The 20,735-nt window shown below is 33.8% G+C and overlaps 1 protein-coding gene across 46 annotated transcripts in view; it reads left to right on the forward strand.

Annotated features, from left to right (window-relative positions):
• Sox5 (SRY-box transcription factor 5) overlaps positions 1–20,735 on the forward strand; it is a 973,116-nt gene that overhangs the window by 743,422 nt on the left and 208,959 nt on the right. For all 46 annotated transcript variants that reach the window (XM_087213447.1, XM_087213465.1, XM_087213460.1 and 43 more), the window contains one exon: positions 12,582–12,668. In XM_087213447.1, the coding sequence (XP_087069573.1) occupies positions 12,582–12,668 (87 nt within the window). The remainder of the gene's footprint in view (positions 1–12,581; positions 12,669–20,735) is intronic.

A 20,735-nucleotide genomic window follows, 5' to 3' on the forward strand; every position in this document is an offset into this window, starting at 1 on the left:
ATATGAGAATCAGGCTTTTCAGTTTTACTTCTGGAAAGCTAAGCAAAGGAGAGAAAAAGAACATTCAGCAGGACCATTTGTCTTTCCTACATTGTCCTCCCAATATTTAATCATCCTCAAATGTTTATGTATCACGTTTTTCTCTCAGTTATTTGGCCTGAAACAGAATTCTGTGGACGTTACCAACCAGTGCTTTCAAGAGTTTATGACGAAGTCAGATCGTTGCTGACCTGTGGAAATCCATTTTAATTATATTCAAAGTGTAGACAAAGAATTTTATTTTCTGCCATAACACACATTAATTTTATAAGTCGAAAAGACTTTATGTCATTCATTCTTCTCTGATTTACCAAATTACTTGTAACATTAATTCTATTATTCTTCTCTGAGCCTACCCACTTTGGTTCTCCACCATTCACAGATAATATGTGTCATTTTAGTGACATCTTGGGAACGTCTTTCTCTGCTGTTTACATAAACACCTACACCTCTACTGTGTGTAGTGAATTGTGTTGAAGAATATTTATCTGTTCCCCAGCTCTACAAAACCAAACCAAATCAAACAAATAAACAACAACAAAAAAGGAATAGGGGCGGGGATTTAGCTCAGTGGTTCTGCCACCTGCCTTGCAATTGCAAGATCCCCAGTTCAATCCCTGGTGCCCCTCCTAAAAAAAGGAATAGATGTGTTAACATGTGGTCACATAATTTATGATCCCTTATGTAAAATTTTTAAAAAACTTGATCACAATGTAGCAGTAAATAATTATCTTTATTTTCCCCTATTTAATAGTTAAAATATATATGGGCTCCTTGGTCATTCTTCATTGCTTTTCATCTTGATGTTTTTTCCTTTTCACTTGAAAGGCTATATTATAAAGAGTTGTAAAATAGGAAAGTATTAGAAGATATTTGGATTTTTTTGGTTAATAATGTTAATAAATGCTCAAATGACAGTGTGGTGTTAGTGAAATTCTCCTTCCTCCTAAGGAGAATTCAATGAATGCATTCTACTCTTCCAAGTCTTATTCATTTGTAAAAAGTTTTAAATTCAATTTTCTAATGACTAAATAGGGTGTTTTATCCATATTTTTATTCCCAGAATTGTGTTTATTTGTCAAAGCGAATGAAGAAAAGTTCATATTCCTGTAATCCAAATGAATCAGACGCTGTTGTGGCCTCTGGAATTTTGAATTTTGAGGCACCTTCCCTGTGATGATGAAAGCTGGATGCACAGAAACCACTCCCGTTGTCCTCCTCCATGCCTGGAGAAATACAAACTGGACACTTTTTATTGAATTAATTCATTCTACTACTCTTATCCATATACTGATCTTTTAATTTGACTTTATCTTCCTAGTTTGATTCAGTTAGTTTCCTAATTATGTACAAGATGAGAAATTGGTCCCATTTTTGGAAATTATTACCTAGTAGAATTTTTTATTGCAGGTTCAATTGATAAACAGATTACATGAGAACTCTTGCTTCATGGCAGTACTGGTAGCATGTAGGGGGAAAAAAATCTATCCACACAATTATTTACTATTTATTAGTGAATTAAATTCAAGTAAGGCACTCTCTAATTTGTTGCAATAAATGAGACATTAGCAGAGCAATGTAGTGACACTATAGCAATTTGAATTAAAGATTTTAGAGTCTGTTTACAATCTGTACATCTCCTTTGGAAATGGTGAATTTCTTGAGGTCAGAGGCCCTGGCTCAGTGCCTGTATCTCTCCTTACAGGGTTGGGCAGCCCATTAGAGGCCTAACTGGTGATTCTGTCATACATGGGAAAAGTATGATACCTCTAACTCTGTATGTGTGTGTGTACACATGAATTTTGTGTGCAAATTGTGCAAAATAATGAAAATAGTAGTTTCTGTATAGGACATACATTTTGCTTTTTAAAATAAATAGTCTGATAGCTCTCCTAGTTAGGCCATTAAAAACAAAGATAATAATTTTGTATAGTCACTGATTCAGAAATGAAATAAATATATGAGGTGTGATTGAAACATAGTAAATAGTTAAAAATTTTAAAGATTAGTATAGTAATATACCCATTGCCATTAATCCCCCTCAAGATACTCTCCTTTGCTTCAAGCACACTTCTCCCATCCTTCTTGCCACTTTCTGCAGCCGTCCTGGATGTCCTCTTTTGTGAGTGTATTTAGTTGCCTTGTTGTGGCAGCTTTGTCCTACATCAACTCGAAACATTTATCTTTTATAGTCACTTTGACTTTAGGGAAGACCCTGAAGGTGCACAGTACCAGATCCAGTAAGGTGGATGAGGACACAAAAGCCTGCCTTTCTGTTGGATGGCAATCGGCAGCAGCATTCACTTTTGATCACTCCTTACAAAACACACACAAAAGAGGACTTACAGAAGGGCTTCAGAAAGTGACAAGAATGATGGGATAAATGTGCTCCACAAGGAGGGAGTATTGAGCATCAGAAATGAACAGACATTTCTCAGACAAAGAAGTAAAAACAGCAAATAAATGTATGAAAAAATGTTCAACATCACTGGTCATTCGAGAGATGCATTTGAAAACAACACTGAGATTCCACCTCACCCCACAAGGAATAGCTGCTATCAAGAGATCAACCAATAACAAATCCTGGTCGGGGTGTGGAGAGACCCTTATCCATTGTTGGTGGGAGTGTAGACTGGTGCAACCACCATGGAAATCAGTGTGGAGATACCTCAAAGAACTAGGTCTGGAAGTCCCATTTGACCCAGCTATTCCCCTGCTGAGTATCTTCCCAAAAGAATTAAAAGAATCGTACCACAGCGATATATGTGCACCTATGTTTATAGCGGCACAGTTTGTAATAGCTAAGGTTTGGAAACAGCCCAAGTGCCCATCAACTGGAGACTGGATAAAGAAGATGTGTTTTTTTTATAAAATGGAGTACTACTCAGCCATAAAGAACGAGAAACTAGAGACATTTATAGCTAAATGGATGCATATTGAGGCCATACTCTTAAGTAAAATAAATAGGACACACATGTGTAAATACCGAATATTTTCTCTAGTGTGAGAAACTGAAAGTGTAAATAAGGATGAAAATGATTAAAACGAATAATTGATAATATGAAATAGGAAAAGGTCCAAAGGAGTAGGGGTGGTGGGAGGGGAAGGGGAAAGGGAAGAAAGGAAAGGAAAAATTATGAGAAAGAAAAAAAAAATGGAAAAGTCTGTGTAAATAGGGAAGGATGCATAGGTAATGGGGGAAAAATAAGAACTAAGATATATCATGTACAGGTACAAGCACCCAATGATAAATGTAAACGTATTGTATACCTAAAATGGACCAATTAGTATATAAATTTTAAAAAAGGAGGGAGTATTTTGGGCAGGATTAATGGCAGTGCATCTCGAAGTGTAATACAATTTTTGAATTAAACATTCACCATATATTTTGATCACCTCTTGTGTCAATAGATTATAATATCTAATTTTATACATACTGCCTTTATCACTAAAAATACTAAAGCTTGCAGAGCTTTTTAAATTCTTTATCTTGTTCTTTCTAAATGAAGGCACTTTTTAAAGAGAACCCTTACAGATTGGTTTTGGCTTGGAGATTTTGGGGTTTTTTTGCTTTGCTGCTGTGCATTCTTGGGACCCCCAGATTATTGTAGCAAACAAAAGACGACTGCAGGTTTGTGTGTAAGTTTGTGAATATTAGAAATAAAACTATTGTATTTTTTAATCTAAAATAATTGACACAATCCAAAATTCATGAAAAGGTTTTGAGAGATCAAATATAACAAGTTGTTAAGGCAGATGGACTACTTTCGTTGAGAAGACTATGTGCAAATTTTTTGATACGAGTTTTGAAAAATCAGAGAATATTTTTCTTGATTTTAAAATCTGACACTATGTCTATATTAGGATATAAAAGTGTATAAAGTGAATTATAACAAGCATCTGAACCATTTAACAACCTGCATATCGCAATTCCTGATTTATCATGTGAATCATGTCAGTTTTTATTGTTCCTATCTTTTCAGGCATCTGGCAGGCTGAGATTCCGATTTGTGTTCACATATGTTGTGATAGAGAAGACTCAGGATGTATAGTGTTTTAGCATCAGGCTTTATGCGCTTTAATTCTCACTTCCAGTGGTAAAATATTCTGTCACATTTGTAAAGCATTGGACTTCTTATTCTAATGTACGTTACATGATTTTCTATTTCTGTACTTTTCTTTCTGCATTCTCTTCTCTACTACCTACTTTTCCAATTGTGAATACCAATATTCTACAAATATGATCATTAATTTTTATTTTTAGCATGTTCCAGATATTTAATTAAATGGATCATTATGTAAATACAGTGTTTATAGGGGTTACTTGAACCATTTATAATTCAAGTATACATTCATTTAACTCTTTTCCTAAATATAAAAATGATTATATGTAGTTTATTTAGAACTATACATTCTTATCTTTAATTGGATGTGGTTTGTTTAAGCTGTCTTAAGCTTTTCCTCAGTTTGTTAATTTGTCTTGTGAAATTGAGACTTTATTTGTTTTAAATATTTCTGATTCTCATATTTTATACTACATTATTTAGTTCTTATGGCATCATTTCTAAATTTTGTTGCATATATACATAATGGAGAAAATATTTCAAATGAAATATACAGAAAATAAAATATTATTGGTCTTAGAAAGTTGATTATTTGATTGATTTAATAAAAATAATCACAAAAATCTTTTATAAGAAGTATTTTGATTTTTATAAATTGACTAATATGGATGTATCAGAAACATCTTTGCTCCTGGTTTTCTTTCCTATAGCTTTTGCTTTTCTTTTCCATCCCTTCTTTCTTAGTAAACCTTTTGCTTCTTCCTCCTCATCAGTCTGATCCTTTTCATTGTAACTATTGGTTAGAACTTGATTCACATCTCTCCACCCACACTTTGCTGACATCATAAATTATGCAGATCCAAATGGACAATATTCATTACCTGTGCACTTTACTGAAAAAGCCTTACACAAGAGTCCTGTACTCTCCCATTCTATTAAAAGTTAAAATGTTTTGCTGTTGAGGGGTTGGGGTGAGTGAGCAACGATAGAGGACAAGGCTATAGTGCTAATAAATAAAAATAATAGCTATTAGTGTTGGTTGAGTGGCCCTGGGAAAAGAGCACTACAAAGCTATTTGTTGCTCCCTTTGACTTGTCAACAGCACTGGCTTTTTAAAAGCTTTAGATATCATTGAAGATCTAATAGAACCTTTGGAAAGATAGAAAGACAACTGAAAAAACCCCATAAAAACAGAGATTAGTTGAGTCTGTCTATAGACAGACTCTTGTCCTTGGTTGAAGCTTTTGATTTCTGGGTAATTTAAATGAAGGTGAGGCAAAACAGACATATTTGAAATAGTTTTCTTGAATTATTTTATACTGAATTGAAGGTCTAATGCTAGTTAATATTTTTAAGTATAACTGTGTGCCCTGCACTGTTTTAAGTGTTTTGCATAAATTAATTATCTTGGTAAACATGGAATAAGTGCAGTTATTATCCTCTTTTCAGGTGACTAAATTGAGGCATAGAGAGGTTAAATTACTTGCCAAACATCACAAAAAAGTAAGTGATGGAGTGAGGCTTTATGATATTAAATTATTATTTTTTATGTTTAATAGTAAAACACAAAGGAGATTTTGTACATGAGGAATAACTCCTTGCAATTACTAATGTTTAAGAGCTGCCCACAAATAGCTTGTGGTATTTTGCTGGGATCTAATATTTGAAACAAAAACAAAACAGAGTTCTGGTCTATTAAAGAAAATACAGTTATATTCTGAGAGATGGAGTGGATAAAGTCGTAATTTATCACGCATAAATTATCTTTTAATGCAGATTTCTATGAAAAAAGATAGAGCTGTCTTGTAAAAAGTATGTATAAAGTGTACTGTACTAATTATGCCATATTAATCATGTGCAAAAAATATTCTAAAACATGATACAGTGTTGGATGTAATTGAACAGGTGTTTTAATTATATCATCTGGTACAATGAGAAAGTTTAAGCTTGTGACTAATGACTTAGGTATAGCTCATTCCAAAAACTGATTGTACCTTAAACATTTCAAAACTTGAGTCAGCCAGAAATGTTTTTTTTTCTGTTAGCAATCTCTTATTAACTTTCAAGTGGAAACAAGAAGTATTTTGGCAATACTAATAGTATTTCTGGAGCTTAATTCACTTCAGGATAATTACATATAAAACTAAGGCTTACTAAAATCCTAATGGTTTGGAATCTCACATGTGTTTCTATTGTGTGTTGTGGTATGTATAATTTTTTTTAACATTTCCTGGAAAAACTTAATATTTCCAGCAACAGGCTAGCTGCAGGGCTTGGGTAGGGGGATTGTTTCAGGGCCTCCTGGTCTTTAGTGACAGATAACTTTCTAGATATGTAAAAGTCGATTATTTCCTGTGTATTCCCTGAACTCTGCGATACTGAGGGAGGAGGATCATAACTGGGGCCTAGTTTCAGCAACTTAGTGCCTTAGCAAGACCCTGTCTCAAAATTAAAAAGGGTGGAGATCCATCTTAGTGTGAAGGCCCTAGATTAACTCTCTAGTACCACAGGAAAGAAAAAGTCCCACATAATGTCTGTACCTGTAGCTGTTGTCAGCAAGAATTGATTTCTTACTGATGTGATTTCCAGACTTATCCCACTTGTCTCTTTAAAAATAAGCGTATTTTCCTTAATTCAGTAATTAAATAACAACATATTAAATTTTGAATTATAATTACCTGTCTCATGCATAATGCACTAACTTGTTTTTTGTTCGTTAGTTTCATGGGCTATCAGATGAAAGTTTTCAAGAGTAGAATATTGAGTTAATAGTACCTAATTTTAACAGGATTACTGTCATATAATTAGCAAGTAAAACTAGATGAGGTGAAGAAAATGGTGCCAAAATTTTATTTTTCAAATATTTGGCTCTTTAATGAATCAAAAGGAAAAACAAACAACAAAATTATACCACAGGCATGTGGTACTGTATTGAAGAGAACACTGAACTGCAAATTACACTCAGTCCTGCCTATATCCTTAATTAGATTTGTGATTTTAGGCAAGTTATTTAAACTAATTTATGATTTTCAGTCTGTAAAATGAAGAGGTCTACTTAGGCCAGATATTACTCAAATTGAGCAAAATAATCATCTTCAAACACTAATTTCCTGGATAAAATATTTGAAGAATATTGTATAATCCATAACTCCCTTAAAGACTGGCAATCTTTGAACAGCTAAAAAGATCTAATTCCTGAAGAAATGAAATTCAAAATTTGTTTAATGTAAATTAGATTTACATGATAATGGAATGCTATTTTGTTTTAGTTTTGTTTCAAGTAGACAAACCATTTATGTTCCATTGATGTCCAATAAATGTTTTTGGTAAATTACATTTATGAAATGCTTATCTAAATAATATCCAAGGATCTTTTTTTAGCTTTAAAAATATGATTCTATGACACTCATAATTTACATATGCTAGTATTTCCTGACTTTAGAGAAAGTATTGGTATATTTTGAAATTCAACTATATTATTGTTTCTTCCAAAAAAAAAAAAACCTCCTATTCGTAAATGTGTATACTACCCCATGTCTAGACTAACTCAACTTAGTTTCAGCTACAAAATTAAAGTATAAACAGTGGTAGATTTGGTATGACCTAACTCTTGGCACTTTGTTTTAGAAAGTCAAATATTATACATACGTTTTTTTTGCTTGTTCAATTTTTCAGTGAGCTCTGCCACAGCAGCTCAAGGGAGATTAAGAAGAAAAAAAAACACATAGAAACAAAGCAAAAAAACCTGAGTTTGTGTGTAAAGCTACTGCACTGGAGCGAATGTGGTTTAATTCTTGGCACTGGCAGCTTGTTGGAGAATTACAATATGTTGGCGTGAGTCTCTAGGTCTCATTGTTCCAGATGAGGGAGTCGATCTTAAGAGTATTTGGCACTGAAGGGAAAATGGAGTGCGAGTTATAGGGAATGAACAGGCCCTAAAGAGTCAGGATGCTGTTGTAACAATGGCTGCCACAGTTGGGGGGGCCATTCATTGGTGGGGATTGCCATAGGCACTGATGTGAAGAAGCATATGTGAGCCAAAGAAGTAGGATGGGAGGGGGGGAACAAGCAAATATATCAGAAGAGTTGAATGGCAGAAAGAAACAGAAGTAACTAATTAGATTCATCTTAATGTTAACATGTGGGCTAGTGAAGATTATCTTTCATTTTTTGCTAACTTATCTTGTTAACATCTATTTTATTTTCTCTTATAAAATATGTGATTTAAGTTTTCCATGAAGATACAGATCCTTGAATTAAGAGTACTTGGTTTTGTATTCTATCTGCTCTATGTTCTAGATAAATGACATTGTGTAAAGCATGTTTCTAAACCTTAGTTTCCTCATCCACAAAATATATGTAATAGCTATATACACTACTGACACTTGTGATGTTGAGCAACATTCCGTAAACTGAAATACTTTGCAAAAACAGTAATTAATTGACTTGTATACTTATTTTAATATCAAAAGTCCTACCTAGTTCCCATTTTGAAGGTAATCATGATATTCTGTTGCTTGAGAGAAAGACATCTCAGGAGAAAGAATGCTCAGGAGAATCTTTAGAAGTGTTTACCCTAAGAACACTGCTTAAACCAGGTGTGATGGTACACCTGAGACCCCAGCACTCTGGGAGACTGAGGAAGGAGGAGTGCAAGTTCTCCTCCAGCCTGGTCAGCTTATCCAATTAGAGAAACCCTGTCTCAAAATAAAAAGGGATTGGGATGCAGGTCAGTCCAAAAGACCTGGGATCAATTTGAATACAAACAAACAGTTAAAAAAAAAAACAAAAAAACAGAAACAAAACAGTGCAGCATATCTTAACATGAAAACAAAAGATCCAGAACTTGAACATTTGCAAATTACTATGCATGCAGTATGGTAACATATTCATAGTATAAAATACAATTATGTTTTTTAAAACATCCTTTTACAAAATTAATAGATAATTGTTATCTCTTTCACTCCGTAGTGAAGCAGCACTTACATAATTGTGATAAATTTCACACGTTAGTGAACAGGTGTATTTAAATATTGGGACTTTGCCAGTGGGTCTTTTACATTTCTAATTATAAATTTTCTTTGATACTCTACAGTTTTCAGAGAAGTTCAGTCACTGCTCATCCATTGTGATCATTATTATGAGATCATTTCTTACTATTTCTTTAGGGAACTACCAGTGTAAACAAACTGAAACTGCAGCAATTGATAGAATATGGGATGTAGACTGGTAAACACTCTTTACAGGAATTCAGATAGACAGGTCAAGTAGGTGAAATGATATACATACACCCTCCACCCTACCCCCCAGACCTTAGATATCAGTCTTAGTGATAATGCAGGTTGTTTGACTTACAACACAACATTCCATCCACATATAAGTAAAATGAAGCATTTTCTTGTGTCCCTCTGAACCTACTCATAGGTTTTCATTAAATTTTCCAGAGCTCTAAAATGCAGTGTCATTTTGTCATCTGATTGGACCACATTTTTAGGATCATGAGAACTATAAAAAATGCCTTTTGATATCATAATTGTTATATATATAACTTACCCTGGAAAATTCAAAAGTTTAGCCTTTACATATTTTCTTCATTCATCTGGTAGATTTAATAACAGTAGTTTTTCCTACTGTCCAGAATTCTTTTGCAGATGAAAATGTGTGTTTATGTGTGTGTGTGTGTGTGTGTGTGTAGAAAGACAGACTTTGAAATCCAATAAGTTGAATTTATTTCAATATTGGGCAGGTGATGATATCCCCCTAAGCATTGCTTCTTAAAATATGAATGGGTATATCAATATGTAATTTAGAATATTATTGTGAGGTGTTTGAGATACTATGTGTAAAGGACCTAGTATACTGCTTGATACTTGGCATTCAGACTGGTAGCTTTTATTATGATTTCTTTGTGTATACATGAGATGAATCTATAAGGAAAAATATTTAAGGCCTTAATTTTTCCATTTCATTTTGTGAAACATCAGACCAGTCCATTTTTCCTTATATATGTGTATATATGTGTTTTAACGTGAGGAACAGATGCAGTAACACACTCTTGAGTCTTCAGTTGGTTGCTGTGATTAAATGAGGGAAAATACAGGCAAAAAGATCCAGTATAGTTCCTGACACATAGGCTGCTCAATAAATGTATTTGAATCTGAATTTAATGTATAGCCCTCATCCAGACTTAAGTATTAGTATGTTTACTCATCCACAGATATGACAAACCTGAGTTAGACAAACCTCTGATTTTACGTTTTCCAAATAACTTGGTCTTAAAGAAGTTATTCATTTTTCTTTAACATATCCTAAAAGTCGAGTACTTGAAAAAAGTGACTCTATACAGTACTTACACTACTTAATGAAGAGGCCAGGAATGTTCTGCAGGTTTCAGATATCTAGTGGCTGTTTCTTTAACTCTGCAACTTGGACAGAAAACTTCTGTTTCTTTATAAGCACACTACAGTGAATATTTTGTCTAGCTGCAGGGGAAAAGCTCTGTCATGGACTTGGCAGACAATAGCTTTAAAAGTAAAATGGTCTGCTTTTGGTGCAGGGAGGTTCAGGGTCCTATTGTTGGTGCACAATGGATTTCTATTGCTGCATTCCTGCTTTGCAAAGGTTTGTTAGCTTTTAATGACTGACAGTACTCTATTGCAAATACCACATTGGCTGTGCTCTGTTTACGTCCTACTCAAGAATTTTTGTAGAGTGCTGTAAAGAAGAAACAGTGGTGTTTGTTTGACCTACTCTGATAAGGTTTAAGAAATGCTTTTGCTCACAGAGTGTTTACTGGAAATGTAGAAACATTGGAAATCCATGCAGTAGCATTTTAAAGTTAGCTTTAAAGCCTAGGCAAACAAATATTGGTTACAATATGAAGATACGTACTGTTTTGCAACTCAGACTTGCCATTGTCATTTTACAAACAATATGGTAAAAATGGGGATATTTTAAGAAAACGTAACAGTAAATTTTTTAGTATCTTTTTATTCCTTAAATCTGAGAAATCAGCGTATATATTTTTGTGACAAAGGAAAAATATACTTTTTACACATTCCATAGGTAAAGCTGTACATAGTAGTGACGATATGCATTTGTGTATTTGCCTCATATATGTTTCTGTGTGAGGTGTGTAAAACAGAATTAAGAGCTTTTCACCATCTTAATTTTCTCAAGTTTTTGACATCTGAAAACAAAATATTCAATGCATTGTGTCTTTGTTTTGCCGAAAACTCTACACAGGCTTTGTGACTCTGATAACTGATGAATGTAACATGGGGCCCTAAAAAAGGTCCATGGCATTAACCAAAGATGATGATGAAGACTCTTTAAAATGCATGTTACTGTGGGAAAATTAACCAGTTTCTAATAATCTTATGGTCTCTGGGACAGACGGTCCCTTTGATAAGTTAACATGTACTCCCTTTATGCTCCTAGTAGGGGGTAAACAAATGCCTGAACAAACACAAATACACATAAACACCAATGTGGAGAATGGCTGTGCATGTCTTAGATCCAGATAATAAGTGTGAGTATTGTTATTTAGATGGTGCATACTGGGACACTTATCTTTTAGTACACTCCATTTTCTAACTGAATGCAGTGCTAATAGTGGGTTTGAAAGCCATTGTAATTGTGTACCCATCTAAATGCTGACAAGAATATACAATTACATTGTTTGGAACTGAGTTTAATGTTTGGGAGTTTTATTAGTATTTATATTTACTTATACATTAAAATTTAGCACAAAAGAAGAGGTCAAAGCCATGTTGTATATAAAAAACAAATACCAGACTAAAACATAGCCTTGGTCTCTAAAATGTGTGTGTCCTGACCAAGTACGGGGCATTTGAAGAGTATGATACAAATCTGAAATAAGCAAATAATAGGTTTCCGTTATAGACATGAATCACCTCTCTAGATTTTGCAATCTTTTTAAACCTTTCTTTTATATCAACTTTTTTTTAAATGTTCACGGTACTGGCAAATCTTGCCACAATGTGCTTACCACCAGACGATGTTAAACACATATTATAAAGTGGATGTAATTGTAAACACACAGAGGGATATAATTACATGTAGCAGATTTAAGAGCTAATTCTTTGCCTTTTTTTACTCTGCATTTTATCAACATAATTATTTTTTGACTGCAGACTAACACCCTGAAATTGACAAGCATCCATTATAGCAAGAATTTGTTCTCCAAATTGAAAAACAATGAACTGCAGGTTTATATGTACCCATTGTCATAAAGAATTAGTATGGCTTTGTTCCACAAGAGGAGAAAGCTAATGATTTTGAAACAGCAGGTGACAAAACACATTCTTTTCCCCTCCCCTGTTATCAGTTTGTTGATGAAGTCATTATGAATGAGGACCAGGATAGGGATAGCCTTATTTTTAGCAGATAGACTTTTAATGAGCCCTATTGTAAAAACAGTCATGTTGATTTGCTTATATTTTTTTCTTTACTTAGAAACCCCCAGCATTGAAAAACTACTCTCAAAGGACTGGAAAGACAAGCTTCTTGCAATGGGATCAGGGAACTTTGGCGAAATAAAAGGTAATATGCATGTAATTATTTTGATCCAAATGTACAGAAATGAAGTTGATATTAGAAATATTAATGGTGATGAAGTATTTGTGCTCCCCCCTTCTGCTTCATGAATTGTCTGTATTACATCTTCCTAGCTTGAAAGGCAGTGTTACCAGTGTTCTTGTTTTCTGTTTGTGCCTTGTGAAGAGTATACTGTTTCTAGCAGAATACCCCACTATATTTTTAACATGCTTTGATTTTTCCCATTTTTAACTTAAGTGATTTACTTCATGTATAGAAATATACCCACAGGAACTTTAAAAGTTGAATCTTAAAAAAATAATTGTATATATTCTACGTATTGGAAACATAAATGTACACACTCTACAATTGAAACCAGAAATGATTAATGAGGAAGGCATAATACAAGGTTGTTTACTATCAACAAGGGCGATGTGTTTGCTTTGGTTTTATTTGAATGAGCAATTATGCACAACCAGGAGAAATTTTATAAAGACTGAAGAAAATACTGAATATTTATATCTTAACAAACTTCTACTAATAGCAAAGGGAGAAGATTTAATTTTCTTACCTAGAAATAGAGGCAAATGAACCTTTCAATTAATTTAAAAGTGAGTTTTCTCAGGGCTTGATAGACAGCATACACTTTCCTGTTTGTTGCCAATGCACCCTATGACTCTTAAGTCCTAAAGTAAGATTCATTGTGAGAAAGCCAAGATGCTTGGTCATTCATATTAAGATTTTTAGTTGTATGTTATTGTATTTCTTTTTTGGCAGATGCTAAACATATTTAAAACATTGCCAGATTTATATTAATGTACATGTAGAAATGTGTATAAATAACTTTTTGAATATGTATGTCTGTAAATGCTGTTCCAGTGAGAGAGGCAGTTGTCTCTTAAAAGTTCTTCCACATCTCAGTATCCTGGACAAAAGCAAATCATTCATCTTCTCAAAAGTTTGGTCTGTGAGACATTCACATCTTGCTATATGGAAACTTTCAGAAAATGTTACAATAATTCATCCAAATTGTTTAGAATTACATATATTCAGAATGTGATTAATGGTGAAAGAGTGGTGAATAAATGAGTTCTAAACAGTAAATTCGCTGACCAAAATCTATCATGGAATAATTTAAATGACTGATAATTAACAAGCCTTAAAGAGATTTTAGATGAAGTTTAAGGAGAACCAGAAGTTTCATTGTAGAAGGTAGCAAGTGTTTCATCTTATTTTGATGGATTTTAACCCATTTGCACCTGAGGCGAAGCCTGTATCCTGTGATGCTCTTTATTCTCTGCTCACCTAGGTAATAACTGAGAGTGGAGCAAAGGACTGCCTTTCCAGGCCTTGTGATCTCATTCCATTGGAGGACAAACATTTTTTTCCCTCCCTAGTTTTCCTTCACAAGTCAAACTTAAAAGCAGCCACAACAGCAGCGATAAGCTCAGAGGAAAGAGGCTCAGCTGTCCTTTCAGGCTTGCCTGGGGGTTAGTTTAGGAAGCTACAGTAGGATCACAAAAGATGTTTCTGTCTTTAATTTTGAGTTTTTTGAGCTTCACATTCAGAGCACAAGTTTGGTTATTGTCCTCTGGTTCTGTTCAAAAAGCTGTTTTTAGATGCATTTTAAAAGCAACCGTAGGTCCTTCTTCTGTTTGGGGCATGGTTATTAGGTGTTTGGCTCAGGGTTGGCAGTAAACTGGGAAAAAGCGCTGGGTTACTTTTCCTGCCGACTGCCCGTGACAGTTGCAATTACCGTGCATTGTTAATAGGTGGCTGGAAAGTGGAGAAGATACGATAGTGGGTTGCCCTCTGGGGGTAAATGAATTTGACTTAAAGGTTCTTGGGGGGTCAGGCACAAAGATTATGCAATGCCCAGGAATGTGGTTTTCTTGCCACCTAAGAAGAATTTAGACAAGAACAATGGCCCCATTGTTTTGACAGCTATCTTTTATGAGGCAAATAAAGGTGTAAGTCTACCTTACTAGTCACTGGTTTTGTTTGGAGAGGTAAGGATAAGTGTGTGCTTTTTTAAAATAAAAAATGTGAACTTACTGAATTATCGATGATTGAGAATGATCATTTAAAATAACGTAGAACCTTTGCTTATGTTAGGAGGTTTATACCCTTTTCAGTATTTTCTTGGTATTCTTGTGGATTGAAACTTTTTGTCTCTTTTTACTGTGGTCATTTTTCATTTTCATTTTAATTATTTCCAGGAAATATGAGAGAAGGAGTGAGGGAGACAGGCAGACAGACACCTTTCCTGGATATTTAACATGATAGCCAAAAAGACTGAGCTCAATTTTAAGTCCTGGTTTTACATTGCTACATTCAGGACATTTGAATGAATATTGGAATCACAGCATAGAAAAGGTTTAGAGAGTGTTTCTCAGTAGCATTCAAAAAGTAAAAACAATACACTTTTAAAATTGAAGGAATCAATAGTATTTGATTTGAACAGTTTAGCTATCAATAAATAGTTGTGATACACACTTAACATCAATCTCACTTTTCAAGAAACAATGTGAATCACTAGAAAGTCACTTCTTCTAAGAGCATAAAATTATTGTTTCATGTTGGATTATTTTGCCTATTAAAATATATACTCTGGTATTTTGGAAATGTGAAGTAATTAGGTTTTAAAGTTACATTAAAAATAATCTTCTAAGGAACACACAAAAAGGACACTAGATCCAGTTCTGCAAAACAAAACAATTTGAGTACAAACCTCTGCCAACAGCAGACAGTCCATATATGCTATAAACTGATTAGCTGCTTGAAGGAATTATCTGTGTTTTTCTTTTCTAATCAGCCATATTGTGTAACTGGCCGCTTTACAGAGTTTTTTGCCCTTATCTTTGGAGAAGCATCCAGTAACGGTGGCATGAAAGGTGAAGAAATTCCATTTACAGTCTAATAGTTACTGAGAAGTGGTGAATACTGTGATTGCACTCCAGTTGGCAACCGGTAGTGCCACATACTGTGTCAGCTAGCATGAGATTCCATTACACTGAAGGTCACTGCATTGGCATTTCACCTGAGGATCCTATCTGGGGATCCACAGTGGCTTTGACTAGTTTAAACATTTCATTGTTTTTCAACAGAGCAATTCCAAAATTGTGTTTTGCAGATTTAATATTTTTTGTAGTATTATAACACAAGTATCTGCATACATACTCCTCTCAGTTATTTCTATCGTGGTAAGGTTATAAAAGCAGGGCACTGTTTGGGAATTCTCCTGCCAGTTTATTCTCAAATCTCTAGATGATGTTCTCAACCTGCCTCATTTGAAGAAATTTTTTAGAGGCTGGTTTGTTTTTTCTTTATCTCTGAGTGGATCCTTGTAACTCTGGTCACAGTCCATTAATTTAGGCCTGCAAAGCGCTGTGCTTATTGTTAAGGCAAATGCCAGCTGTTTTCTATACAGTGAGAAAAGTTGCTCTTCTAGAAGGCTGTAATTTGTTCTGTCTAGAAGATGGAACATAAAGGTGAACAGAAAACACCTTTAGAACTGTTGCTAATGGATTCAAGGAAATAATCCATTCAGCAATGCTATACTGTTGTAGTACTCATGAATTAAAGATATATGTAGATGCAACATGTGGATTAAAGTAGATAATCTCTCAGATAACATGTAGAATTTTGAGATAAAAGACATGTAGATTTAGTATGCACCTTGAAAGTGATAATTCTCTTTAAATATCATTAGATGATTTACAAATAAGCAGGCTTAGGATAGCAATCACATTCCAAAGTAAATTATATATATATATATATATATATAGTAAGAAATCCTTAGAGTTTAGTAAATTTAATACAGAGAAATTAAAATTTCCCCATTTCTATGTGTGACTTTGAAAGTTATTTTAAACTCATTTTTTTAAAATGAAATAACTATTATGAAGCACAGGGGTTGCTAGTAGTAATCTGTGATTATTACATTTGTACATTAACTGAGAGCATGTATAGCTGCACAGTTTAATAGAAGGGTTAGAAATGTTGATGATTTTCTGTTAATACTGCTGGATCTGGAATTGGTTCAATACAAGAGTCAACCCTAAGGAAGGTATACAAGATGTAGTCATTTACTTCTAAATAAAGTAAATGTTTATGTTTTTATCTACTAAGCTAGTTTTATAGCTCCTCTGTAGTTACTTATGAGTAATGTTTTCACTTTTTGTGAGAACTTCATAAGAACTAAAGAAACTGCTGGCTCACAAAATATAAGTTTTTAGAATAAGTTTGGCAATGTCTATAAAAGTAAGAAGTGGCTGTATTTTTATAAACTAGTAATTTGCCCTGTTGCTGGGTCCCAGCATTCTCATGGCAGAGTATAAGCAAGCACTACTCAAGACAGGAAGAGGAGGGTTGACCCCTGAATCTTATTTGATTTGTAGTGTACTGGGGTTCCACTGTGCTAATCAGGAAGTTTTAACTACTCTGTACTTACTAAGTACATGACAAGTTTTTAATAATGTATGCTTCAAATATGTTATGATACTCTACTCATATATTGAATCTGAACTTTATATTTTAAAATGCCATCCTCAAAATTTTTCACATTTAAAACTGCATTTGTTTAAAAAGTATTCATTTGAGAGGTGTAAAGATTCTAACATTAAAATAATTACAAAAACATTATTTGTTTTCTTGTAACTGTGTACTCCAAAGCTTGTTAAAACAGGATCCAGATCATTGGATAATGCAATTAAGCTAAAGCCTCTTGCAGTTTTATATTAAAATTTAGTAAAGAAAGCATAATGTCGCCAAACAATTCAGTGTCATGTGACCCTGAATCTTCCTAGTACTGTACTTATAGAAATCATTTACTACTTTTGGTTTATTTCCTCATCTGATAGTTTAAGAAAATTCAGAGATTGCTGCTTATCACATATCACTTGCAAGCACCTTTCTTATAAAATTATTGTGACAAAGTCATTTTACTTCAATTTAACATATGAACAAATTGAAACTCAGAGCATCAACACCATAATACTTTAGCTATGGCAGAAGCATATACTGCTTTTTACTCAATGCTTGAAAGTGTGTCTTCAATAAAATTGGAATGGGTATCTCTAAAACACTTTAAAACTTGAAAACACTGTAGTCTCACCACAGCTGGATAAAGAACCTCTTTCTTTGCACCAAAAATATTCTGTGCTTAGATCCCTCTCTGGGACACACACAATGCTTTTATTGTTAGCCTATTTACATTTCAACCTTCCCTCTATATACCACTTAATTTACTGTCAGCCCAAAGTTGGGAACCCAGTAACTAATTTGCTGAATAAATGACAAATGAAAAATGTCATATTTTGAGGTAACATTTTCCAACTACATTCAAATTGCAGCAAATGTAATATGATTTTTTTAATATTTTATGTAGAGTAAATATGTGGATGGAATAGTCTTGGAAGAAGTTCCTAAAATGACACTTTGCGTTAATAGGCAAAAATTTGTAAAACTGTTACATATTTTATAGAACTATACTTTGGAAGAGTAAGAAGAATGACTTTGATTGCATTGCAGAAGTTATAATTCATATACAGCTTTCATAAGATCCCAGAAACAAAATATTCAGCTATAGGGCAACAGTGGTAAGGATGATAGCTACTTGTCAAGGGCTTCATTTCTCTGTAATGGAAGCCACCCTTAAAACTGAAAAATTCCTATAGCAGATACATTTAAATCCATACCAGGATTTACCTTTTAGGATATTGAACCAAAAACCACAACACTATTTTGAAATTATAAATATCTAAAAAATAGATGAGAGTACTTAAGGTATTAGCAGTGTACAAAATAATATCAGTTAATTTATCTCAGGCATATAATATTCCTTCTATAATTTTAATTGATTCCAACTTCTGAGAAATATCAATAATGCAGCAAAGAATGCCTAGCTGGATTTTATTAGAGTTTAATTAAATTCTTAATGAAAAAGACTAATTCATACATGTGTGCAAGTTGGATAATCTAACAAATAGTCATTTGAAGAACTGGAATATTGCCATTTCCATTCATCCTTTTAGATAAAAGGTATGCTTTCTCTCTCATTGGATGAGTCACTGAAAGGAGTTTGAGTTGTACATGCGGAATAACTTAGGTTCTTTTTTGGTACCTGGGATTGAACTCAGGACCTTGCGCTTGCAAGGCAGGCGGTGGCACCATTGAGCTAAATTCCTGGCCCAACTTAGGTTTTTCTTCTTTTTTAATACTGGGGATTTCACCTTGGACATCCCTAGTCCTTTTTTTATTTTTATATTTAGTTTTTGTTTTTGAAACAGTGTCTCACTAAGTCTCTAAGTTGCCTATGCTGTGCTTGAATTTAGGATGCTGCTGCCTCAGCCTCATAAAATGCTAGTATTACAGGCATGTTACACCATGCCCAACACTAGTTTTTATTCATTATGCTTTCAGTTCTTTCATCAAATAGATTGAGTTTTCTATCTTGTCATGTCCTAGCTCTGAAGGTAAAGTGGTAGCCAATGTAGTTACCAGATTCTATTCTCTTGGAGGTTACTTCTAGTAGTAGCTTTGTATGCAGTATATTTTTATTGTATTTTTAACTGATACCTAAAAACATAAAAATTGTACATACTTATGGGATTTTGCAACACAGAATTTTTAAAGGCAGTGTTATCAGTGAGTTCTAGGTGATTCAAGTGGAACACCAGTTGAAAGCAACATTTCCGTAAAAATTAAACCAAGTAACATTTATCCAAATTTAACACTAATAGTCTAAGAAACACCAATAATAAACTTTTTACAAACCCCAGCAATTATTATTGTTAAAAAATCAAATTTCTAATAATATTTGAAGAAAGAAAGGTTACCTGTAATTCTAGCCCCCAAAATTTTAGGGCTTTTCCCCTTCCTTAATTAGTTTACTGTATTTTTATCTTTACTTGATGAGGACTGTAGTTTTCAGTGATTTTCTTTGATTTTAATGATTTGACTTAAGCTATATATCAAACTATACATCATTTTCATTTGTGTAAAATGTAACAATATTGGGGAAATATTAGCTTCCTTGTATTTTTTTATTTCACTGTGTTTGAAATCATCCTTAATTTAAATAATTCTAAAAAGGGTTATTCTTGTGTATAGAATTGTGCAGTCTCAACTAATGAAGGACTTTCTTCTATTTTTAACTTATTTCATTAATTCGACAAGTGGTTAGCAGCTTCCAAGATATATTAGGCATTATTCTGAAGATGTTGACAATACAGTGGTAAAACCAATTAGTGTCCTACTATCATAGAGCTTATACTATACTGGGAGATACAATCAATAATTATATCAATAAGAATATAAATGTAGTGCTACTTACTATAGTAAGATATGATGGCTTCTATAACTTTAGTGTACAGGGAAGGTAGCTGGCTTTTAGGTTACTGTCTTCATAGATCTGAGAGCATGTATTTAAATATTATTTCTTCCATTTAACTTAAGCTCTTGAGGGCAGAAATTCTTTTCTGTCTTACACAGTACACACAATACATTTAAGTGTTCCCAACGCATAGACACATGAGAGCTGTTCTATGAATTTATGCTGAATGAATGAAGGGAAAAGCCAGTCATTTGAAGTCCAGTCTTAGACATATACAATGGTGATCCCGTAAGATTATATCATCTAGTGATACTGTAGCCACCTTAGTTTCTGTAAGTATACTCTCTGATGTTCGCATGACACAAACTCTTTTTTTTGCTTTTTTGGTACCAGGGATCGAACTCAGGTCCTTGCGCTTGCGCAGCAGGTGGCGAAACCACTGAGCTAAATCCTCGGCCCATGACACAAACTCTTAATGAGACATTTCTCAATTATTTGCCCATTGACAAGTGTCATATAACTGTAGGTCTCAGGTAAATATGATTTTCCCCTACTAGAAGAAATTTGGAATGTCTGGAGACATTTTTGGGTGGTATAACTCAGGGGTGGGGGCTCTACCTACATTCAATGAATAGAGTCCACTGATACCACACAAGACAGCTCCTCATAAAGTCAGTGTCTGGTGCAGAATGTTAGAAGTGCCAAAGTTGAGAAACCCTGATCTAAGTAAACAAGTT

This window comes from Heterocephalus glaber, unplaced genomic scaffold, assembly GCF_053883595.1.
Source record: "Heterocephalus glaber isolate CG9 unplaced genomic scaffold, H.glaber_assembly_v1.0 deba00001444, whole genome shotgun sequence".
In the NCBI taxonomy this organism is placed as follows: Eukaryota; Metazoa; Chordata; class Mammalia; order Rodentia; family Bathyergidae; genus Heterocephalus; species Heterocephalus glaber.